The sequence below is a fragment of the Perna viridis genome, chromosome 12, assembly GCF_037379345.1.
Source record: "Perna viridis isolate PV_CMFRI_1.1 ecotype Kerala chromosome 12, ASM3737934v1, whole genome shotgun sequence".
Taxonomy (NCBI): Eukaryota; Metazoa; Mollusca; class Bivalvia; order Mytilida; family Mytilidae; genus Perna; species Perna viridis.
In genome coordinates, this window is record NC_142456.1 from 27,877,263 (window position 1) to 27,889,953 (window position 12,691).

The 12,691-nt window shown below is 32.6% G+C and overlaps 1 protein-coding gene across 1 annotated transcript in view; it reads left to right on the forward strand.

The window, feature by feature from the left end:
* Nucleotides 1–12,691, forward strand: part of LOC148601892 (zinc finger protein rotund-like) — a 115,361-nt gene that overhangs the window by 35,888 nt on the left and 66,782 nt on the right. The window contains exon 2 of the mRNA XM_088556618.1: nt 11,349–11,424. Coding sequence (XP_088412744.1) covers nt 11,349–11,424 — 76 coding nt within the window. The remainder of the gene's footprint in view (nt 1–11,348; nt 11,425–12,691) is intronic.

Sequence of the window (12,691 nt, forward strand, 5' to 3'; positions counted from 1 at the left end):
CTGTATAAGTTGCAAGGGGGCTAGCAGATAGTTAAGTAAAGTCCGTCAGTACATGGTGCCCTGTATAAGTTATAAGGGTGCTAGCAGATTGTTAAATAAAGTCCGTCAGTACATGGTGCCCTGTATAAGTTGCAAGGGGGCTAGCAGATTGTTAAGTAAAGTCCGTCAGTACATGGTGCCCTGTATAAGTTATAAGAGCTAGCAGATTGTTCTGCCCTGTCCATCAGCACAGCTTACCCTGTATAAATTATAAGGAGGCTAGCAAATTGTTCTGTCCACTTATTACATTAAACTATTTCACATGAGGTAATGGTTTTGTTAAGAACCCATTAGTGATTAAATGGCTTAAATCAGTAGGAGCTTGTCATGACTTTGACGAATCTTCAGCAACTGGTAAAGTTAGGGAGGAAATCTTCCTCAATCTGACATCAATCTTCTTAGTAATGATAAAACTAATGTAAAACTGGCATGGAATTTATTGCGTAAAATATGTCATTGTTTAGAGTGCAGACATTATTAAGATTATATAACCTTAGGGTGGTCATGATAGGTAAAAAGATGTTCATTCATTGTTTGTCCGTCTGTTTTCTTTTTTAAATACAAAACAAATAAGATTATGAGATGAGAATACAATGTTTAAGTGGTCAGTAGGTAGATAAATGCCCATTCTTTATCTGTTTTTCTGTAAGCAAGTTGTTTTATCTAAGATAAATTAACAGGACTATATAACATTGGTCATGAAAGTCAGATGGTTTTGACATTTTTGTCTGTTTGAAATTTAAAAGATTCTATACCTTGGAGTAGCCATGATGGTAAGATTTTCATTTGTGGTCTGTTCATTGTTTTTTTTTTCTCTAATTCATTCTCAGTTTGTCTCTCTTTGTGTTAGTCTGTCTGTCAGTCTCTCTGTCTGATTGTCAGTCTATCTCTCTGTTCCCTGTCTGCCTGCCAGTCTATCTGTCTGTGTGTTCGTCTGTCTGTCAGTCTCTGTTTTTTTGGGTTTTTTTTTAGTCTATCTCTCTGTTTGTCTGAATGTCAGATTGTTTCTCTGCTTGTCAGTGTATTTCCCTGTCTGTCTGTCAGTCTGTCCATCAGCTTGTCTGTGTCTCTGTATGCCTGGCTGCTTGTCAGTATGTCTCTGTTTGTCTGTGGATTAGTCTGTCTGTCTGTCAGTCTATCAATCTGTCTGTTTTGTTGCTTTTTCATTTGAAAGAAACAAGATAATACAACCTGAAAGTAGTCATGATGAGAAGAAAGAAATTCATTCAAAGTCTGTCTGTTTTTTTTCTAACCCATTTCATTTGCAGGAAATGAGTAAATGTGAGAATCAAATAGTTTTATTGCTTATTTTTTTGTTCTTCTTAAAGCATTGGAAACCTAATGCAGTAGCTGTTCATCTTAAAAGCATGCATGTTTCATTCATTCAAGGTCATCTATTTGAATTTTTTTTTAAAACAAGCTCTCTTAAGTCATATCTTCAATGTTTAGGACATTGATGTTTCATGTGATGCCTTCAAGTATAATACATTTTGACTTAAAATTTTTGAAAACAGTACTTAACAAGAAAAAGTCAATACCCATTGATAAAAAATTCAGAAAGCTAAAAAGAAACCACTGGTGAAGTTTTTAGTAGATTACACACGTAGATGTCCAAAAAAGAAATTTTGTGATAAAGGGTATTTACAAAAATTACCGAACTGATATCTAGGCTTTAATTAAAAAGGATAGTAAAAAAAGAAAGTATGTACAGTGTATAACAAATGAAAACCTTAAGGCTAAAACCAGACATTGGAAACAACAACAATGGTCCTGATTTGATACAATATTTTTTATGGAAATAATGGGTTAAACCTGGTTATATCATCCCCTACCTGATTCTTAGATTGTGCCCCCAACCTTCTCTTAATGATGAATGTTATATCATCCTCTACCTGATTCTTAGATTATGCCCCCAACCTTCTCTTTATGATGAATGTTGATTTAATATTACAGCCATGATATTCATCATGCATGATATGTCATTGTCTAAAGTACAAGATTACTTTCATTTTTAAAAGACTGCCATAGATTTTTAGTCATGGAACTCATGTAACATGCAAAACTGCAGTTTTAGTGTACTTTAGTAGGACCACCATTGGTTTCTTAGTCTGTCAGTCTGTAGTACTGGTTTAGATAAAGAAATATTTTGTAGTCATTACACTTTCAACCATAAATATTGCTCATGGTCTGTCTAACTACTTCCATGTCTAAATGTTTTGGCATGAATTTACTTAGGAAGGTCATTATGAAACTCTTTATCTGTGTTTCACATTTTCTGATATGAAAGTATTTTACTCATGTTTTTTAGTTCGACTGGAACAGATACAAAAATTAGCTCATGAGGCCTGCACTAACCTTTTTTCAAATGCCTTTTGGGCAAAAATAATGTCAGTTTCCTGTTATCTTACCATACTTCCTTCAATTTTAGTGCCTACCCTAAACATTTAAAATTTAGGGCCATTTTGGCTCAAGCACCGTTTAAGACTATATTATTTCACCATTAACTCAGTGTTAAATGTTGTTGAAAAATAAATATTTTCCCTACTTTCCTACACTATTTTTTTTTGTTGGTAGTAAGAAAAAAGAAAAGGGGGGGAGGGCCTTAAATGACTTTTTGAGGTCAGTGCATTTATATGGTAATGGAGATTATTGTGTCTATTCCTATTGCAATATGTTTTTCATTAAAATTCAATCACATATTTGAATTAGAGGCATATAAAAATTCTTTTAAATTTAACTAGAAAGTCAGAACACAAAAATGTTATGTATTTATGAATATGCTGTGATGTAATAAGAGAGCATTTGTTTAACATCTGTTCTGGTGTCCAAAAATTTGTATGTGTTTGAAGGCCTTGTAATTAGTTCCTACCTGTGCTTTTAATTCTGCTAGAATTCAGCTGGCAGCATAGCTTTAGAATTTTTTAATGAGCCAATTTTTCTCCCGCCCAGTGTTCTAATCAGTTGATGAAATCATCATTAATCTAACATCTATCATTTCAGAGATGATAAAACGAATGCAACTTTGGCTAGGAATGTATCACCTAACTATGTCATTGTCAGGATGTCAGACATCAGAATTATGTAATGGGCAGCCATGTTGTCTGTCGGTTTGTCTGTCTGTTGCACCACTTAATTTGTTCAATAAGATGGAGTATACTTTTCCATTCATTTTCATACACATGCCAGTATATAGGTACTTTCCCTGTCTATCTGTTTGGCCTTTGTTCTTTATGTTTGTCCACAACTCTCCTACTGCTTGAACAATGACATGGAAATGTTGGGCACCAGATGTACATTTTGTAGATATGTATGAAGAAAATTAATGATTGTAAATTCCCAGCATTTATGAATGTGGGGACATTTTGGACCCATCTCTCTTCCTTTACTCCTCCTACACCATTGAATGGAAATTAATAAAACTTTCACAGAATCTTAATTACATATTCCTACAATGCGCCTTTTATTTAAGATTTCGATTCAAATCAAGTTGTATGCTATCATACTTGGGGAGGGGGGCATGGGGGTATCAGTTTAGTGGCCATTGCTGACAGTTTCTTCTTTTTTCTCTGAAGATGTTAGGTTATTTATGCTGTTTTCTTGTTGGACCCTTAAGAACAAAAAATAGTGTGAAACTTGTTTTTAAGCAGTATGAAACCTTATTTATTTTTCTAAACTGCAAAAATTGATATCCATCAGTATATTCCCTTGAAAAACGTGTGAAAATAAGGCAGCTGGGAGAAATTCATATTTCTGCTGTATTGGCCATGTGTCAAAATGACCATGGAATACCAAATATGTCCTATGTATTTCGATATAGAACCAGTGGATCAGAAGACTTGCATAACCTATAGTCATCCTGTTTAAACTTATACTGATAAATACCAACCAGAAAACATATATATCTAAAGTACATTGAAACCTGTCTAATCTGAACCCTGAATAATAAAAAAAAACCTGTCTAATCTGAACCCTGAATAATAAAAAAACCTGTCTAAATTAAACACTTTTTCAAGTCCCACCATATCATTTTTAAACCTGCATGGGTATAAACTGTAAACTAAACCCATTTTAAAGTCTTTAGTCTGAATGGGTTTAGACACTGGTTCACTATATTTGTAAGGTTCTGATTCTGATGCTGATGATATAACTGACCTGATGCAACATGCACTCATTCATCATCCATTACAGCTGCAATGACAAAACACATAGTGTGTTCTTGCATTGAATTTATGACCTGTCATTGTTGAAGGTCAATATATAATGTAAATTATGGTGATAGGCCCTCATTGTGAATGTATTGGTACATGTGATCATGCTGTCTACCCATTCATTGTCCTTACCTGCTGTAAAACAACTGAATGGGCTTTGATGAAACTTTGACACTTTCTTTAATACATGATGCCATTGTCCTTTTTCTATTAGAATGATATTTTCAGGGTTTCCTTTATGGTTTCTTGGTAGGGGAGGGGATATCACCTTGTGAGGACTGCTCACAGTTTTTCCTAGTTTTAATTAGATTGTTGATTTTTTTTTTTCACTAAAACAAACATATAACACTTGATTGATGTAAACTTAATCAACAAAATCTTTAGAAGCAAGTAATCAGCTTAATTTTTTAAGCTGGTAATCAACTTTACTTTTGAAGCCAACTCACTGAGGATATTTTTGGTAAAATTAAGAGTAATCTAGCAGTCTCATAAGATATTTCAAATGAACTGGGCCTTAATATGCCTGTTCCCTTTAAGCTCATCATTATACCTAAAAAGGTTATTTTATAAACAATTCATGGAGTTCAGAGAATTGCCCAATTAAACAACGAACAACAGTCGGAATACACAGACTGGTATAATCTTATTCATAAAAAATGTTTTACAGCATTTGTTGCACTTTATACCTACTGCTTTTCAAGCGAGGTATGATAAAAACATTTAATTAATTATTTTTGTTGACAAATACATGTATACCTTATTGTGAGATGGTACAATTTTCAGTACTAAAGAAATATGGGAACATATGAATTCCAATGCATATGTTTTTGTTTTTATTTTGCTAAAAATAGTGAGAAAGTAAAATATGAGGATAAAAAAACAACTTTTTTCATTTTTGAAAACCACAAAATATAATATGATTATTGATAATTATCAAATTAATCCTGAATCATCTGTAAATTCTAAATGCATTATTTTGAATCTCAATGTTTCGAATTACCAAAAAATTCTAGGTATCTTATGGGTGTTAAATGATCTTAGACAGCATATCAAAACTGCCAAGGATTACTGAGATATGAAATATGAAATATTGATGGCATTAGAAATTTGATGAAATTTTCTGTCTTTAATCATGGCCAATAAAGCTGTAGATGTTTTAATCGTCAATGGATATTTTATCTGTAATGAATAGTTAATGTTCTGAGAGTGATTAAAGAAAAAAATGGATTAAGTTATCAAATTTATGTTAAATTTTGAAAGTACTTTAATGGTGAACCACATTTTTCTGTAAAAAATTTAGACCAAATTTTAAAATTACTGGTATATCAGTTAAATATATTTTGAACCTTTGTAAATTGAAAACCTGTCTAAACTTAACTGATTTTAAGGTCTAAAGGGGTTCATTGTAGACAGGTTTTATTGTAGTGTTGTTAATCAGTAATTTCTATCTTCCTTCTTGTATCCATATATTTATTACCCAATTATTACTATGAACTTTAATTCAAGGGTTATGGTTTTGGGATAACTTTTGAAATTGTCCTCATTTCACTTCAATTCTAATACGACAGCAAAAAATTTGTAGCCAAATGTGGGTTTCAGACAATTTGGTTTCCAGACAATAACTTGAGTATATGTGTATGGATCTTTATGAAACTATACCACAATGTGCCTTATCACAACAGAAAGTTTGGGAGAGGTTTTGGGCGTTGTGACTTGAACCATTTAGGATTTAGAGGTTTTAAAGTGACCAGAAACAGGCGTTTTTATTTTATCTGGACAATAACTTTACTATAAGTATATGAATCTCTTTAAAATTGTACCACAAGGTGCCATGCCACAAAAGGAAGACTTGCATTGAGTTTGGTGGTTGTAACTTGAACTGGTTATGAAATCAAGGCCAAAAAGGGGCCAGACACAAGCATTTTCATGATATGTGGACGATAACTTGACTAAAAATGAATAGATCTTTTTGTAATTGTACCATGATGTGGCAAACCTCCAAATGCTGGAATTTATTTTGAGCGTCATAACTGGGACCACTTATGAATAAGGCCTCAAAAAGGGACCACTTTGATTCAGGTAAAATCCTGTGTCAAATAATTAATTACAATCAATAATCAGTGCTGTATAATGCTTGAAAGGTTATGTCCATACTTGCCCATACCATTCTGGTTTTGACCACTTAGGTGGTATCAAGCTGCACCCATCCAAGCATTAATTTATGGCTCGGCCAAGAAAATTAGCATCTCACCAATTTATGTCATTCATTTTCTGCCTTACTTCATTCCCATTCTTTTTTTCTACCATCCTTTTATCCTATCCTTTTCTCTCTCTTTCTATCACAATCTTTTTTCTACCATCTTTTTATTCCATTTTTTTTCTTACCCTCCTTCAGTCCCATTTTTTTGTACGTCCTTCCTTCCATTCTTTTTTTCTATCTTCCATCTGATTCTCCTCCTTCCAATATTTACATGATGAAGTAATCATTTCACCAGCTTACTTTGATACCACTTTTCAATGATACCCCTTTAACACTAAAAAAACATAATACCTTTTATTTACTATCAATTTACATTATGTAAGCCAGCTTCTCATTGGAGGCATGTTTTCTCATCACACAGGCAATTAACAACTTGTTTTATGGTTAGAGTTTTTTCGTTACACCTGGTTGCTGTTCCTACTTTACCACAATGCTTAATGATACTTTACAATATTGCCTATTTGTTTATTGAACATTTGTTTTTAACCTGGAAACCCAAGACCTTGATTATATAATTTTGGTGTTCCATTTCTTGTCTGTTTTCTGTTGGCGTAATTTCTGACTTGTGTGTGTCTGGTCTGGCCTTGTGTTCTGTAGTAGATTGTACATACAGACCATACAAACATTTAATCATCTTGCACATCTTGTATCAGATGTAGTGAAAGGAAGTTTGGAAAGCCACATATTATCCCACCACATTATTTTTGTGCTTGTTGAAAGTCAGATTTTTTTTTCTGAAGTGGTTAAATCTCCTATTTGAATGATTTATCTATGTTGGTCAAATAGGTTTTGGTGATTCTTGTGTGTGTTTGACCATACATTGCTCAATATAGGTAATTAAAAGTTAGTCTTTCCAAGGGTTTGATATAGGACTGTCCCCTCTTGTTTTAATTTTTTTATCAGGTTTTCATAAGCTAGTAAATTTATTTAAAGCAAATCCTGTTTTTTAATGCCACCTTATCATTTGGACAATAACACTTTAGTATTCTGATGGCTACTTCCTCTCAGAGGTATTGTAAAAACTTTCATTGTGATATTGTCATCCTTAAAGGGGGCTCTACTATCTAAGAGGTATTGTAAAAACGTCTTATGGCCTGTCACCTTGAGGAGGCAATAGTGTAAAAACTTCTGTGACATGTCATTCTTGAGGGGTCCCAAATAGTAAAGAGGTATTGTAAACCTTGAGAGGGCATCTAATGGACCTTATCATCAATATTCCTGTTTCATTATCGCTCATCAATAAGGATATGCAATCATCTTTGTCTGTAGTATTGTTTCTAATTAACTGGTTGTCAATACCAAGAGGGCTTGCCTTTGTCCTTTGGTCTTGTTGCCAATTCTTACAAAGAAACCAGACCATTTTTATGACCTGAGAACTACATTTTTGCAACCACCTAGAACAAGGTATTGTTTTGGCATATTGTTGTTACGTAGTCTAGCAATAAGGGTGGCCGTGTAAATATAATTGACTTTAGTAAGCAGAGGATTATGTTTATGAAAAATTCTGGAATTGTATTTTCATCATGGCCCATCAACGACCCAGGACGTTTCAGTCTATTGCTCGCCTGTCTTCAGATGTATCTGTGTTACCTCATCGCTGCGCGTAATCAATTTGCTTGCCTAATGTAATTAACAGAGATATGAAACAAATCCATGTCATTTGAATGTTTGAAAGTTGCACAAGCTACTACTGAAGCAGATTTTAGGAAAACAGTGATACCCATCAAATCGTAATTACACACAGATGAAGCTATACTCCGACTCCCAATGCAACATTTTAAAATATAATCAAAGATCTAAAAAGAGAAAATGATATGTCAGTGAGAAGGAGTGATGGATGATGTTTTGCTTAATTTGTATCAAGAATGTGACTAAAGGATTGTTTATTGTTGGGAAAGATTGAGGGGACTTTGGGTCTAACCCCATTTTTGTTCTATAATCATCCTTTTTCTTAATCAATATGAAACAGTTTTACAACATTGCTGGTTTTTTTTAATTTAAAACAAGTAGTGGTAAAAATTAGGAAAACAAAAAAAAATGTACATTGTGTTTCCCATAAAATTGCCAAAGTTAGTCTTGTTTTCCCAACTTTCCCTTTCCCCAGTATAAACCCCATTTGATTAAGGTCTACTTCATATTTTCTAAAATTGCTTCTTCTGAAAAGAACACTTCGAAATAAAAAAAAAAAAATATCATCCTTGTTGCAGCAATTGCCCGTTGTACTTTTGTTCTCAATCTCAGTACAGAGATTTGAAATCTTAAAAGTAGAAAGGTCAAAGTCTGTTAGAAATTCAGTCTAGTAGTTAGTACTGTAGACTTGGTAGTCTTGTTACAACTGATTATTTATTTTTCTAATTGTGAGCAGTACTGCAGCAAGATTTGTTTAAATTCTGCAAAAATAAGATTTGCATTTTTAGCCAAAATGACTCCCTTGCAATAATGAATGGTTGTGGATCTCTAAACTAATTTGGTCAGTCTTATCAACTGTATTTGACTTAAGATATGGATAGATCAGTCATAACTAGAATTCATTTTGAAATGTAAAATATAGTGTTCAACAATTTACAAGTAATTTTGTTTTTGCAATTAACTGGTAATTAAACATAAATTTATGTCTAATTTGATTTGCAGAGTTAATGCCCTTGTGTCAGATTTGATCAGCTGTGAGTAAGAGTTATTGCCCATTAAATGTTTATGGGTATTTGTAATTGCTGCTATCAGTTTGTGAGTTATGACATAACTTGATCCAAGCAAAATAAACTCTCCCAAATTGATTGAATTATAAGCAAATTGGTGCATGTGTGCACATTTTTCGCACATTTCTGTGCCATTTTTGAAGTATCGTAGTATTATATTTCTACATTAAATGCATTAATTTCAGGATGTTCCCTGCTGTTTTTTGCCAGTGTTTGTTAATTAATGTTGAAATGTGAAATGATTGCAAGTTATCGAGATAAGTAGTGACGCTTGCATTTGTTTTGTAAAACTTTGCCAGTGTGCATTGCATCAAAAATAAACATTTTATCTGGGTAGATTTATAGACAGGTCTGCGCTTGTCAATGAATCGCCTATCACTTGCCGTTATCGCCAGCAAGATCGCACAGGTGTAAGACAGCGTTACGCAATCATTACAGATTTTTATAGAAGTCAATTTTTTGTCTGTGTTTTAGAATTCTGACAGTTGTTCATTTTAAGATTGTAAAAGATAAATTTGTTAGGTATCTGCAGAAGGTTGGGTGAGGCGGGATGGTTCGGTAATCAACGATTGGATAAGATAACATAACGGCATGCTGCGATAATTGAGAAGCATGCTGGGAGTAAGAGCGAAATTTTTACCAAAGTCATGACTCTGATGCTGTGTGGCTCATTTACGAAATTTAATTTTATGACTGAAGTCAATTTTTTGCCATAATTTTATTGCTTTTTGAAATTTATGAGGCATTATAAGATTTATTAAATCATTTGTTTTGAAATTTAATCCTTTTTTGTTGGATACAAATGGAATAATTATAATGTAATAAAGATAGAGTAGTTATTAATTTTTATTATTTATTAATTGTATTGCATATTTATTCAGTTTATTTTATGTTTAATTTTTGAGAAAACATTTGAAAGTAGTTGATGGAAATTGCATATTTTAAGGAGTGTGGTATTATCATTATGGCATATTCTTGCCCTACTGTTTCTGTACCATCTCTTAAACTCTTTTATTGATGGTTGTGAAAAAAGAATATGTCTTAATTTGTACATTCATTGATGCATGTAAAAAGGGAATATGTTGATGGTTTAAAAATAAAGACAACTTAATTTGAACGTGATAGTAAACTAAAATAGAGTATGTCTTAATTTGTACATTCATTGTTGGCTGTAAAAAAAGAATATGTCTCAGTTTGTACATTCATTGATGGCAGTAAATAAAGAATATATCTCAGTTTGTACATTCATTGATAGTTGTAAATACAGTGTACATGCTACTGCAATGTCAATGAAAAAGCAAAAGTTTTATGTGTAGGTAAAATATGTTTATCTTTCTTTGTGGTGTATGAGACTTACAAATAATTTAACTCAATTACTGTTAATATGGTCTAAGGGGGGTAATTCCAAACTCTCCATGCTTTGTGTATTATCCTCGCTCAGAGACTTCATATCATATCGTCTGGTCACTCCTAACAAAATATAAATAACTGTGCCTCCCTGGTCTTTATACCACTTAAACTTAAAGCCTATTAGATTTACATTTGACATATGCATACTAGGAAGAGAAATTATTCAGGATTTTAGTTATACAAGTTATAAAATTGACAAATGGATGCTGATAATGACAAAGTTAAAATGAAAATACTGTGGAAGGGTGAGTTTTCTAAACACAATTTTTTAAAATATGATAAAAATGTCAAAATTTACCTCTAAAATTCAGTAATTACTTATTATTTATCAGTAATTGCCATGGGCAAAATTAATGAAATTGGTCAACTTCTAACTGTTAATTAAGTATTTCAAACTCCTAATTTTAAAATGGAAAATATTTATATTTCTTTTATTTTAAATAAATAAAAAAAATATGTTGCCATTCTCTGATCTTTTATCTTTATATTTAGGCATCACTAATCAAAATCCATCCATTGTTTTGTCCGAACACCTTTAGCAAAGTTACCTTATTTTCAACAGAGAAATTTGAGAAAATTGTCTACTAAACAGCCCAATAGCAATGGCAGTGTTCTATATAAATTATTACAAATGAATTCTCCCCTAATATACACTCACTGATTGTAACCTTATAGGGGAGCCAGAATTGGTTGAAAATTTGATAACATAAGAATATTTTTTTGATTTACTTTCAGTGCTGACTGCTATGCAGGAATTAATATGGCAGAGAGGCACCAGAGGGAGGATTATAGCCTCTGGGCAGGGATACAGGTAAGTTATACTGGAGTCCCATGTGGGAGGTATTATTACCTCTGGACAAGGATAGATGAAAGTTGTACTTAGGGTCCTATGTATGAGGGATTATAGCCTCTTGACAGAGGTACAGGTTAGTTAATACTTAATAGTTTCAGTGCTTTTCAAGCCAATTCAAACTTGACAGCTCTGTAGGAAATAATTGTAACATTTTTTCAGTAATGAAGAAATAACCTAAATCATGTGTTTGATTACTCATTAACCTAAGTCATATGTTTGGTTACCCATTAACCTAAATCATGTGTTTGATTACTCATTAACCTAAGTCATATGTTTGGTTACCCATTAACCTAAATCATGTGTTTGATTACTCATTAACCTAAGTCATATGTTTGGTTACCCATTAACCTAAATCATGTGTTTGATTACTCATTAACCTAAGTCATATGTTTGTTTACCCATTAACCTAAGTCATATGTTTGGTTACCCATTAACCTAAGTCATATGTTTGGTTACCCATTAACTTAAGTCAGATGTTTGGTTACCCATTAACCTAAATCATGTGTTTGATTACCCATTAACCTAAGTCATATGTTTGGTTACCCATTAACCTAAGTCATATGTTTGGTTATCCATTAACTTAAGTCAGATGTTTGGTTACCCATTAACCTAAATCATGTGTTTGATTACCCATTAACCTAAGTCATATGTTTGGTTACCCATTAACCTAAGTCATATGTTTGGTTATCCATTAACTTAAGTCAGATGTTTGGTTACCCATTAACCTAAATCATGTGTTTGATTACCCATTAACCTAAGTCATATGTTTGGTTACCCATTAACCTAAGTCATATGTTTGGTTACCCATTAACCTAAGTCATATGTTTGGTTACCCATTAACCTAAGTCATATGTTTGGTTATCCATTAACTTAAGTCAGATGTTTGGTTACCCATTAACCTAAGTCATATGTTTGGTTACCCATTAACCTAAGTCATATGTTTGGTTACCCATTAACCTAAGTCATATGTTTGGTTATCCATTAACTTAAGTCAGATGTTTGGTTACCCATTAACCTAAATCATGTGTTTGATTACCCATTAACCTAAGTCATATGTTTGGTTACCCATTAACCTAAGTCATATGTTTGGTTATCCATTAACTTAAGTCAGATGTTTGATTACCCATTAACCTAAATCATGTGTTTGATTACCCATTAACCTAAGTCTTATATTTGGTTACCCATTAACCTTAGTCATATGTTTGGTTACCCATTAACCTAAGTC